The sequence below is a fragment of the Camelus dromedarius genome, chromosome 6 (assembly GCF_036321535.1).
Source record: "Camelus dromedarius isolate mCamDro1 chromosome 6, mCamDro1.pat, whole genome shotgun sequence".
Taxonomy (NCBI): Eukaryota; Metazoa; Chordata; class Mammalia; order Artiodactyla; family Camelidae; genus Camelus; species Camelus dromedarius.
Genome location: NC_087441.1, coordinates 33,136,654 through 33,148,793, shown reverse-complemented (window position 1 = coordinate 33,148,793; position 12,140 = coordinate 33,136,654). Strand labels below are relative to the sequence as shown.

Below are 12,140 nucleotides of genomic sequence, written 5' to 3'. Positions count from 1 at the left end.
CAAAGCTTTAGGAAACAATGCTATTAATAGTGATGACTCATGTGTGCTTCATATTTTAAGAAGGATAGTAAACTTTTACAGGGCAGTGTCTGAAATATTTTCTTCATAAACTTGTTTAACTGTAATTATAGTAATATATAAGATTATGTGTTTTACTGCAATTTATAATGTAAGTTATAACGTAGCTTATACTATATATAATATTTAGTAGTAAAATATAAAGTAATGTATATCATAATATAGAAAGCAAAAAAGCCAACGTTTTGGAGTAATTTAAGGCACACAACATGTGAACTTGTTATTCTTGTTGGCAACTTGGTGCGATTCTTGGAAGGGAAACTGAGGAGGAAGCAGGCAGAGGCTTTCAAGAGAGATAGGGTGGCACAAAAACATAGGCATGACTAGAACCCAGCTGAGGGACACTGCATATGGCAGCCTGGTGGGTTTGGAGGCCTTGGTGGGAAAATCATAGGCAGGCTGGTTGGAATCATCACTTGTAGTCAGCCGTGGAAAGTTTTGAATGCTAGTATAAGAATGTTCAAATGTAAACATCCATTTAATGTTTAAAACTGGGTTTTGACATGATGATAGTAACATGTTCGTAATATTAATTTGAGTGTTGTGTAGATTGGGTGCTGGGGAAAGAGACTGCAGGCAAGGAGATAAAATTTAGCTAAGGGAGAGGGGAGGGTACAGCTCAGTGGTAGAGTGTGTGCCTAGCATGCACGAGGTCCTGGGTTCAATCACCAGAACCTCCATTAAAAATTAATAAATAACCAAAAAACAACAACAATAACAGCAAAATTTAGCCAAGATTTTAAATAGTCTGAGTGTGTAGTGATAAAAGCCTAAATCACAGCAAGCAGTACTGTGTCATAGCAATGAACGTTAAAAAGGATGGACAAATGTGATAATGCAAAGATATAGAAAAGGCATCGAGAGTGCTGGATCACTTGATCTTCTATTCTAGGGGATTAACTTAATAAACATTAGTTGAGCAACTCCTATATGAGAGTGCCTGGGAGAGGAAAGCCCACTCTGGGGTCTTCCCAGTGTTCAACAGTGGGGAGGCTGCATATACGAAAGCTGCAGACTGCCACAAGTAGCAGCCATGGTTTATGTGTCTCCCCCAGTCTCAAAGGCTAGAAATAGGTTATCCCAGCCCTGGCAGAACCAGTTATAAAATCTATTGGCGTGTCTTGCATTAGGGTTCAAACCTTGATTTTAGGATGTGGAAGTGCAAAGTTCCCATTATATTGTTCTTAGCATTTGAAGTCTCTACCTAAACTCCAGGGCAACAGGGAAAACATTTAAAGTCTTATCTACTGTATATATGATTCAGTAATGGGCTCGATTCAAGTTATTGGTAAATGAATGAAAAGAGTCCAATAAGGGAGGTGAATAAAAAATATTATTTTGGGTTTTTTTTTTTTTGTGGTAGATTTAGTAAATCTGCTGAAGAGATTCTAATATATAAACTTGTTTTATATCTTTAATTTTTACCCCCCTCGAACTAACGTGTATTAGTTTTTTGTGCACTTAGAGATAATCATAAATCCAGCAGTAATGATATGAGCGCAATAGTTTTTCTCTTAGGGAATAAATGGAGATATTTTGAAGTTTTACGTTAAAAGAATGCCTGAAGTTATTTTTGCCAAACATCATGAGGAAAATATAATTAAGTAATAAATATTACAGTCTTAAATTTATTATTTAAAACATGGTAAGTTTTCATTTAAGCTATTTTATTGCATTATTTTTTATTAAGTCCTAAGATAATTTTTTACTCATTTTGAAAATACACACTTTTCTTTCTTTGCTTGGTTACATAGCCAGATTTGTTTGTTAATTCCTAAATATGGTGCACACAGACCTACATGCAAGATTATTTTGCCATTTAAAAGAAGTTCTGTAGCTTTTGTATGTTTACCAACAATTTAGGATATGGTCAGTGACCTGAAATCATAGTTCATAATCATTTTAATTCATAGCTGTCTGTACTGTTTCAGTCATGTGCATGAAGCCACAACCCAAGCCATTGGAGTGCTTGACAGGATACAGAATCATTATGTTGCACACCAGAAACTAACACAACATTGTAAATCAGCCATACTTCAGTTTTAAAAAAGTATGTTGATACCAATGGGTGAATTCATTTCAAGGTCATGGGAGACGCCTTAATCCAAACTCACTCCTGAATTATACTTGCCAACATTTTGTTTACTATTCTTCAAATGGTTGTAAGACAGGGAAGGGCATAGGCTTTGGAGTTACACTAGCCTAAGTTAGAGCCCAGTGACTTGTGACTGAGCCAGACTCTGAACCCAGGTCCCATGAGTGAGGGTCCCATTAGCAAAGGCTGAGACTGGCCCACAGTGACTTCTCAGCTGGATCTGGTTCCGCCCCGTACGCGGGACTTAAGTGAGTCGTCATTGGTTGATTGTAGGTATAGTGAACGAGGGCATATGGTAGCATTTGACAAGTACTTGAAGACCTTCCTGCTCCTCCAAGATGTCACCTGGCCAATGGAGAAGCACAGTTCCTGCGTGAGAGTCAGACCTGTGGGCATTTGTTACCTTTATTAAAACAAATCTATATACTTTGTTGTATATAAATAAAAGCAAAATGGCTGTCTTTAGGCACAAAATACTCCAATAGCAGGATTGCAGAATTTATTCACACTACATCTCGGTGTATATACATGTGCTCCATTTTGTTTTTTAAACCTGTACTTGACCTAGACCTATACCCCTACTATCCTCAGGCTTTGGGTAGTAGGGAAGAAAAATAGGTTTCATCCATTCAAATGCAATCATTTTAAAGTCCTTTTAAATAATACTCAATTCCTCAGTGAAATGACCCTCTAGCTTAGATTTTTCTATTTTCAGCTCCCCCTTTCCCTTGTCCCAGCCTGGTATATGGAAGCAGGAGGGCCCATCCCTCACAGCTGCAGCTGCTCCGGGTCCCAGAGCTGCGTGTTTCCACATCCGAAGTGGGAAAAAGTTTTAATACTTTTTTATCTCGAGCTTCTTTTGGACCACCCAGGGAGGTTATGAATTCTCAGAGGGAGCTCTTTTGGTCTATCCATTCCAAACTGAATGTCAAGACAGGCGATCTGCCCAGTAGATCCCTGAGGGGAGTGAAGGTATTTATTTCCGGGTCACCTTATTCTTAGGATGTAGCCCTGTAGGGAGGCAGGTTTATGTAGGGACCTCACTGGAAACTACTCTCCTTGGGTGGCCTGGGCTTTGTCCTCTGCCCCTGCACCCCATGGGACAGAGAAAACCAACGCTGGGATTCCTCTGGGTGGCAGATGTAGAACTAATGAAGACTTGTTTTGTTTACATCTCTGACTTCCCACTTCCACTTGGTTTTTTGATTCTTAGTATTCTTTACTTTCTTGGCAGCTCATCCCACATTTAGAAAGATTTCTTTTTTCTGGAATTTTTAGTTGTAGGAGTATCTAGTCCTCCAGACTGTAGAACTAGAAGTTGGCTAAGTTCATTTATTAAATTGCATTATGTTTTATCCATCTTACCTAAAGGTTTGTTGGAGACAGAACCACTGCACGAAAGAGATGAAGACACGGTAGCTGGTGCAGATTTCTCTAGCATGCTCTCTGAGGAGGAAAAAGAAGAGTTAAAGGCAGAACTAGTTCAGGTAGGTTTAGTAATCTTCCTATTGTTACTATGTCTGTCTCTGGATTTTGAGAAATATTAATAGTTTGATATAAGTTCCATATTACAATTATGTTGTCTTTCACTTAACAAAATTTAGTAAGTGATATGTTGCAAGATGATTCCTTTTTCCAGGGTATTTTTGTAATGCTAACAGTCCATTACTCATTGGTGGCTGTAGGAAAACAAATGGTTAAGCTTCTTAAACAACAATAATTATTTGTAAATATGCACCTCTTACTCTTTTTAGTATCATAATGCAAGGGGGACCATAAATCACTTACTAACCTGATGGAATTCGTACAAGACCTTGGTACAGATACAAGCTGTTTAAGAGCCGTTCTTGTTTTAGGTCAGCAATTTAGCTCAATAAATACTTTGACATGATTTATTTTTATAACAGAAAAGTCAGTCATAGAAGCAACTGAATTTATTAAGTTGATATGTTCTTTGTCAGAAAAACAAAGCTCTAGGGGTAGAGAGGAAAGCTGCAATGATCTTGTGCAGCTGCTGTGGGCATCTGGACCTAGAGTTGAGGAGGATGCCTGGCTCGTCATGAAGACGGCTCTTGGTTCAAGCCATTTGTTCACAGCACCCAGTAACCTGTGAACACTTTGCTAAGCAGCATTCACACTTTAGGAGAAAGGGGCAGGAGAAAGAGAATTTCTCAAGTAAAATAAGTGGTCGTGCAAGAAGGAGAGACCCCGCTCTGAATCCTTGGCTCAGTGGGCAGGAGGCTTCTGGTCCAGCTGGAAGCAAGGCTTTGCCTTCCTTCTGCTCTGGCCTCCTCTACAGGCTGGAGACAGCTTTAAATTAAGCTGCACCTTATCCTCCTCTGGCTTTGCCCACTCCAAACTCTCCAACCTCTGTGGTTCTGATAGTGTGTGTTTATGACAGCTCATAATATTAAAGACTTTTCAGGTGCTTTCACAGGACATGCTCTAAATTAACTTCATGATAAAATAAAAGAGCAGCTTGTTCTCCTAGAACAGCAGAAATTATTTCCGTAAGGACAGTGTGTCAAATCCAGTAGTCTGGCTCTTTAGCAGGGCCTGTCTGTGGCCACTGATCCAGAACCACCTCGTTTACTTCAGATTGGCCGTACCTGCCAGAGTGCACAGACCAAAGTCAGCCTTCACAGAGAACATCCTAGCTCCACATTTTCTTAAGGCCGAGAACCCTGGTTCATGACCTGTTCATGTTAGCTATGATGTCCAAAGATTGTGTTCTGCAGACTGGGGTCAGCCAACTGATTCTAAGCTGAAAGTTAACTTCTTCACTGTTATTGTCTAAATTTAAGTTTGTACCTAACCTCTGTAGCGGAACAACTTTCATCAAATGACTTGATTTTTCTGGGTTCTGTGATTACTGGGTTATAATACATATGTAACCATATATCTGTCTATAACCATATATATAACCATATATACATATACATAACTATACATATATAGAGAGAGAGCCTTTTTTTTTTTAACAAAGAGATGTTTTATTACCATTGTTATGGCAACGCGTCCCAGGAGGGGACCAATCCTTAGCACACAGTACCGCGCTGCAAGCAATAAATCAGAGCGAAATGATTATTGTACACAGTGCAGACAAGGGTCACCCCAAACCTCAAACAGAAGACTGAAAATCACTTTACAAAAAAGTAAATAAGAATAACACCCATTTTTCCTACTTAAAAAAGTGCCAGCCCTCAAGTGGCAAAGCATGGAAAGACAAGGACCCGGCCCCTCAGTAGCCCCGATGCTTGAGGGGCAGGGCCCACCCTGGCTTCTAAAGATGATTGAAGCGTCCCAGATCTTCATCTTTTGTACTCCTGTTCTACGATTCTCACACTCTGCTAACTTCTTCAGCGTGTCAGCCTCACAGCCACAGCCTCCCTCCGTCAAAATGTTAAGACCACAGACTCTCCCTTTGTAAGGCTTAAATCTGAGTGAAGAGTGAAGAGACCAAACACCAGAACCTTAAAAAGCCAAATGGTAGTGGAGCCAGTGCCAATTTAGGAAAGCAGTCTTACCCCCAACCCCTTTAGAGTTATACTTCTAAATATACGCAGACACTCACACACACACACATACACACACACATACATATATATATATATATATATACACATACTTACATCTGTGTTTTGTGTGTGTGTGTTCTGTATTTTCTAAACTTTCAACAATGAGTATGTGTTACTTTTATAATCAAAAAACAGTAAGCCTTACTTCTCAATTGATGCCCCCATAGAATATTTAAAAAAACAGCAGTTTTCGCAAATTTTTGTCTCATTTGACCACATTAATAATCTTCCAGCGTGTCTCATCCTTAAGACTCTTTGAGCCTGACTTCTGAAAAATAACATTAGACTCCTTGTTTCTGTGCTCAAGTTACGAGGATTGATGTTTTCATCCTTTAGAAGGCATTAGCCTCCATGCCTTTTGTCTCTTATTTCTGGATTCTTAAGAGATGAAGGAATGCATCGTGCCAAAGGTGGCAGCGTGACTTCCAGAGGCCCTGGGCACCCTGTGTGCCACAGGCCCAGCGAAAGCAAAGGAAGTGTATCTTTGCTGTTTTTCCTCTTCACATTTACATTTCTTCTCCCTCTACCTCAGGCCACCTCTGCTTTATGCTCTTTCTTTTTTTAAATCCACTTTCTCCCTTCTACAGTGCCTGTAGCTTGTATAAGTACCCCTCCCCCCCCCACACACACATACACCAATCAGATCACACATGCATTCAGACTGCCTGAGGTGCTAGGGTTTCATTGTATCAAGGATACAAAGCACATCCTCTCAGCAGCCCCACAGCTGGCTGTACGAAGAACTGAGACGTCTGGCTGACCTCTCAGCTTCTCTGCCTCAACTCTCTGCAGACATTCTCCCAGGGCCCCTAGTCACAAGCAACTCCCCTCTCTGTGTTTGAGAGAAGATCCTTCTGGGTGTGTTAGCCACTTGGGTAACAGGGCATCTCACAGCCTATTTGATAATAATTTATATTTTTATAAAAATGCTATTAGATTGCGTTTTTTTCAAATTAAAGTATAGTTGATTGCAAAGAAAATCATCAAACCACCAAAAGGAAGATAAAAAGAAAAAGGAACAAAGAAAAAATACAAAATCAACTGGAAAACAAGGTTTAAAATGGCAGTAAGTACATTCCTATCCATAATTACCTTAGATCGCTTTTGAGTCAGGCAGTCAGTTGTGGCCATGATCCAGAGCGAGAGCTTTGTGTAGGAGGCCTTCTTACCGCTGACTGCTTTGCTTATTAAAAGGGGTCTCAGGGTGTGCCAGGCACCCTGTGTCCTCCTCTGTGCACTCCTCTCCCTAGTTTCCTCAGATTGTCCTACTATCTGCTGGCTGTGCTGGATCCCACCCCGCAGCCCCACGTGGCTTTACTTGGCCCTGTTTTGTGATTTATATCCCCACGAGGAAGCCCTCAGACCTTGGGCGAGTCTGCACCTGCATTCAGCCCCACAGCCAGCATGCTGTTGTGCATACCCGGTGCTGTCCGTAGGAAGGCCTGTGCCCGGCAGGGGAGACATAAAATAAGCCAGTACTGTCCGAGAGGCTGCATCCCAGACAAAGTCTGCATTTTAAAAGAGGAACCTGTTATTCACACGCTTTGGTCGTGAGTTTGGTATTGTGGTCATGCGATATGTGTGTTTTCAAAAATTCCTTCAGTGTGAGACCAGTATCACCTCTGATCTGGTGCCGTGGCTTGTGCACAGAAGGAGCTCAATTTAAGACTTAACAATTACCTCGAATCATTTTATAGCATCGACAAATATTTATGTTTGTAAATACTAGAAATGGAATGTGTTTTTTCTACAAACCTTGCCAACACATAAAGAAATACTATTTTGTTTCAGATATTTGTTCTCATTAGTCTCACCGACAGCTGCTCTTAACATCTTTTTTCACGTCTATTCTGTGGGGGTTTTTTTTCCCTCTCTCTCCCTTTTTAAATAAACTTGCTCAATATGTCCGTACTACTAACATCCCGCTCCCACTTTGATTTCGCTAAGCTGCATTGTATGCTTAGTATTCCGTAATATGACTTGGCTTTTGAAAAGGATGAAGTGTTGGCATCAGTACTGTAAATTTATGATTATATAACAGTCATGCACTGCCAATGTCCCCTAGATAAAAGGACTCAAGAAAAATAGCATTAAGAAGAGTAGGAAAAATACCAGACAGCAGTATTAAGTCAGCAGGCCTTTTCTGGATCTTCCTTGTTCCTTTGGTGTGTGGTTCCCCAAGAAAAACACTCAGTGCCCTCAAGCCACCTGTCTCTTAGGCTTACAGAGTGCCCTAGGTTCTTCCTTCCTCTCTCAGATTTTTTCATCAAGACTTTCCTTCTTTCTGGACTGAGCTAGTGAACAACCAAAGTCTTCATAACCAAGTGTCTTATTGTAACACCCCTCTGTATTAATCAGGGTTCTCCCGGGAAACAGAACCAATAGGAGGTACATATGTATGGAGAAAGACGTTTATTGTAAAGACTTGGCTGATGTGATTCTGCAGGCTGGCAAGTCCCCAGGTCTACAATCAGCAAGCTGGAGACCCGGGGGAGCTGATGAGGTAGCTCAAGTCCGAAGGCCTAGGAAAAGCTGATGTTATCATTTGACTCTAAAAGCAGGGCAGAAAAAAACAACAAGCAAACAGAAGGACAAAACAATGTCCCAACTCAAAAGCAGTCAGGCAGATAGATTTCCCTTTTACTCAGGGGAGGGGCAGCATTTTTGTTCTATTTAGACCTTCAACTGACTGGATTAGGCCCACCCACTTTGGGAGTGCAGTCTGCTTTATTCAGTCTACCAATTTAAATGTTACTCTTACACAGACTCACACTCACAGACACACCCAGAATAATGTTTAACCAAATGTTGGGGCAACCCATGGCCTGTCACACCCTCCCAGATATTATCTACATTTTAATCTTAATTGTTCCATACTCTTAGCCAAAGCAGGGGTAACAAGGAGAAGAGGCAGGACTTGAAGCAGTGTGTACAAGAGACCAAATACTCTTAATCTTAAACACCATACTGATAATTAATAGTTTATGAAAATACTTCTCTTTTCTGGATTTCAGTTAGATGTTTTATGTCATACAGCAGATTAAATAGAAAAGTAAATTTTCAGTTTTCTAACATAAATTTCATATTGAAGCTAAATTCATTAGTCAATTTATAATTTTTGCATTTTTATTGAGATAAGTTGATATAACAACATAAAATTAACTATTTTGAAGTGAACAGTTCAGTGGCATTTAGTACACTTACAATGTTGTGTAACCACCACCTCTATCTAGCTCCAGACCATTTTCCTCACCCCAAAAGGGAACCTCATACCCATTAAGCAATTGCTTCTCATTTCCCCTTCTTCTCTACTGCCATCAGTCTGCATCCTCTCTCTGTGGATTTCGCTATTCTGTGTATTTCAGATAATGGAATCATACAATATGTGATCTGTTGTGTCTGGCTTCTTTCACTTAGCCTAGTGTTTTTGCAATTCATCTGTGTTGTAGCATATATCAGTACTTCATTCTTTTTTGTGACTGAATAAGATTCCATTGTATATACGCAATTTGTTTATCCTTTCATCCTCCGATGGATGTTTGGGTTGTTTTAACCTTTTGGCTATTGTGAATAGTGCTGTTATGAGCACACATATACATGTATTTGTCTGAGTACCTGTTCTCAAGTCTTTGGGGGCTATACCCAGGAGTAGAAGTGCTGGGTCATATGGTGATTCCATGTTTAACTTTCTGAGAAACTGTCAGACTATTTTCCACAGTGGCTGAACCATTTTTCATTCCCACCAGCAGTGTACAAGGGTTTCAGTTTCTCCACATCCTTGCCAACACTTAGTTCCCGTTCATTCATATTTAGGTAATCAAGTTTAAATATCAAATTTTGTGCATAAATATTTATCCTACAAGGAGATCTTCTATGGGTCAAGAAAGCAAAGAACCAGACATTAGTTTCTAATGAGGACATGATTAATTTAAAATTAAAGGACAAAAGATATCTTAAATACTCTAATTAATGACTTACCTGCACTCCAGCTCATTCCTAAATGAATGTGATATGGCTTATAGAGGTACTTAAAATGTAGTATTTGCATACTACCTGCATCAGAATATCTGGAAATGCTTGTTAAATAATATATGTAGACTGGCCCCATCAAATTTGAGAGATTAGAACCTCAGGGCATTAGAAAGGGCCTACTTCTGGAATCTGAGTGACTTTTATATAAACTGAAGTTGAGAACCACTGGTGTAACTAGGCCAAAAAAATCTCATTAGTCAAATAAGGAATTGAATCTCACCAGGGTAGTCACTTAAAGCATTTGTGATTAAAGGCCTTTCTGCTGTGACAGGACTCTCTGCTCTTCAGAAAGAGATGAGATTGGCCATTTTCAATCTTGCAGTTTAATATAATTTAAGATCATCTGTTTTCTTCACCTTCTGGGATTTGTTTAATAGATATTTTGGCATATATTTAGATCACTGCTAAATAAATGAAAGCTTTAGGAGGTATGTCTTATATTTTATCGAAATGGTGAGAATTTCTTCAGAGAATCTGAGAATAGACCCAACTGAGTAACTGAGTTGGTGTCTCCATCATTAGAAGTATTTTCTCTAGAAGTGGCTTTTAACATATGCTTTGATTTTTAAATTATCAGACGTGGGGTTTTATATTTCTTTAGGATGATGCTTGGTAAATTGGTCACTTCAATGTTTCTATCACTTTTTTGGGATCAAGGACTTCATTGGAAAACTGAATCCTTTACCCACTCCTCCTACCCCCAAATAACTAATGAATATTCCATTGCCTCCCCTAATTTTGAATAAATATTTTGGGTTCCATAGATATAAAGTTGAGACCATCAAGATGTTTAGCTCTTTCTCCTCCTCTACATTTTAAATTTCTTTCTGCAAGTTAAAAATTTTCCCATTATTTTTGTTACACATTGGAAACTACAGTAATGCCTGGTATAACTACAAAACTAGGTTCCCAGTGATTTCAGCCACATGGTAGTGCAGCAACGTGGACGAATCAGATAGTCTCACATTATTAGGTTCAGTGAACAGAGTCAGGCAAGAATGAGCATGAACTGTGTAATTCAATTTATATAAAATTCCAGAAAATGCAAACTAAACTCTTGTGAAAGAAAAATCAGTGGCTGCCTTGGGAGAGGAGAGAAAAAGGGAGGGAGGAATTACAAAGAGGAACTAGAAAACTTTTGGAGGTGATGATATGTTCATATTTTGATTGAGGCAATGACTTCGTAGGAGTACACATATATCAGAACTTACAGATTGTACACTTTAAGTGTGTGCAGTTTATTGTATGCTAATTACATGTCACTAAAATTGTTAAAAATAATATTCAGGACAAATCTCTCCCTTACATACATTCTCTCCTCTTTTGTTCATTCCCTCCTGAGGCACGAGCTTGGCAAAACCACCAGGTACAATAGATGTGGCTGGCAAAAAAGAAACAACACTCTTCAGAGACAATTAAAAATAAGTTGTTTATAAAACTAGGCATATAGTAAAAAACCCAATCTTTTGTTCAGAAGTTATATCTGTGTTTAATTTTAGAAAAACATTTGGAAGACTAGAAACCAAAAAATTAAGCAGTAGCTATTAGTAGATTCCACATGATTTTTATTTTCTTTTCATTTTTCTGTTTGAGTGAATTATTTTACAAGAAGGAGTGATTACTTTTAGAATCATTAAAACTAAAAAACAATCTATCTTCATTTTTAAATATTAGACTATCTTCTCTACAGGATGTGTTTGCTAAGGCCACACTCAGGCTGGCGTAAACAAGAGGGTGCAGAGAGCCTTCGCTGGTGTGTGTTTCAGCTGGTCTGACCTCTTTCCGCATCGTTTTCCCTCTACCTGTAGCTGGAAGACGAAATTACAACATTACGACAGGTTTTATCAGCAAAAGAAAGGCATCTGGTTGAGATAAAACAAAAACTCGGCATGAACCTGATGAATGAATTAAAACAGAACTTCAGCAGAAGCTGGCATGACGTGCAGACCACCGCTGCGTAAGTACATGGACTGAATATCTAAAAAGCCACTCAGCCTTCCATCTTGCCTCTTCTGTTTTATTTTTTTTTTTCTGTGAGGTTGATTTGGTCCTGGTGGCTAGGAAAAAATCATTTCTCTAGAAGTAAAATAAGAAATATGAATAATCATTAATATGTTACATGATGCAGACTCTATCAAGTAGCTCCATGAAATCAAACTTTTTTCACCAAAACTCTGTTTTCACTCAGACTACTTTTATGGAGTTGCATAAAGTTATTTCTCCTAAAAAATTATATATATATTTTTAACATTTGTTAAGTATATATATTTTTCCTTATGTTTTCTCATAAAATTCTAATGGGCTCTTGCATTTCTAATATCTAGGTGGGAAGCAATTTTTGTCTTTGCTGGTACTTT

At 39.0% G+C, this 12,140-nt stretch overlaps 1 protein-coding gene across 5 annotated transcripts in view; it reads left to right on the top strand.

The window, feature by feature from the left end:
- The window catches only part of TPD52L1 (TPD52 like 1), a 78,097-nt gene that overhangs the window by 44,835 nt on the left and 21,122 nt on the right, over window positions 1-12,140 (top strand). For all 5 annotated transcript variants that reach the window (XM_031456259.2, XM_064486719.1, XM_064486718.1 and 2 more), the window contains exons 2-3: window positions 3,545-3,660; window positions 11,592-11,740. In XM_031456259.2, coding sequence (XP_031312119.1) covers window positions 3,545-3,660; window positions 11,592-11,740 — 265 coding nt within the window. The remainder of the gene's footprint in view (window positions 1-3,544; window positions 3,661-11,591; window positions 11,741-12,140) is intronic.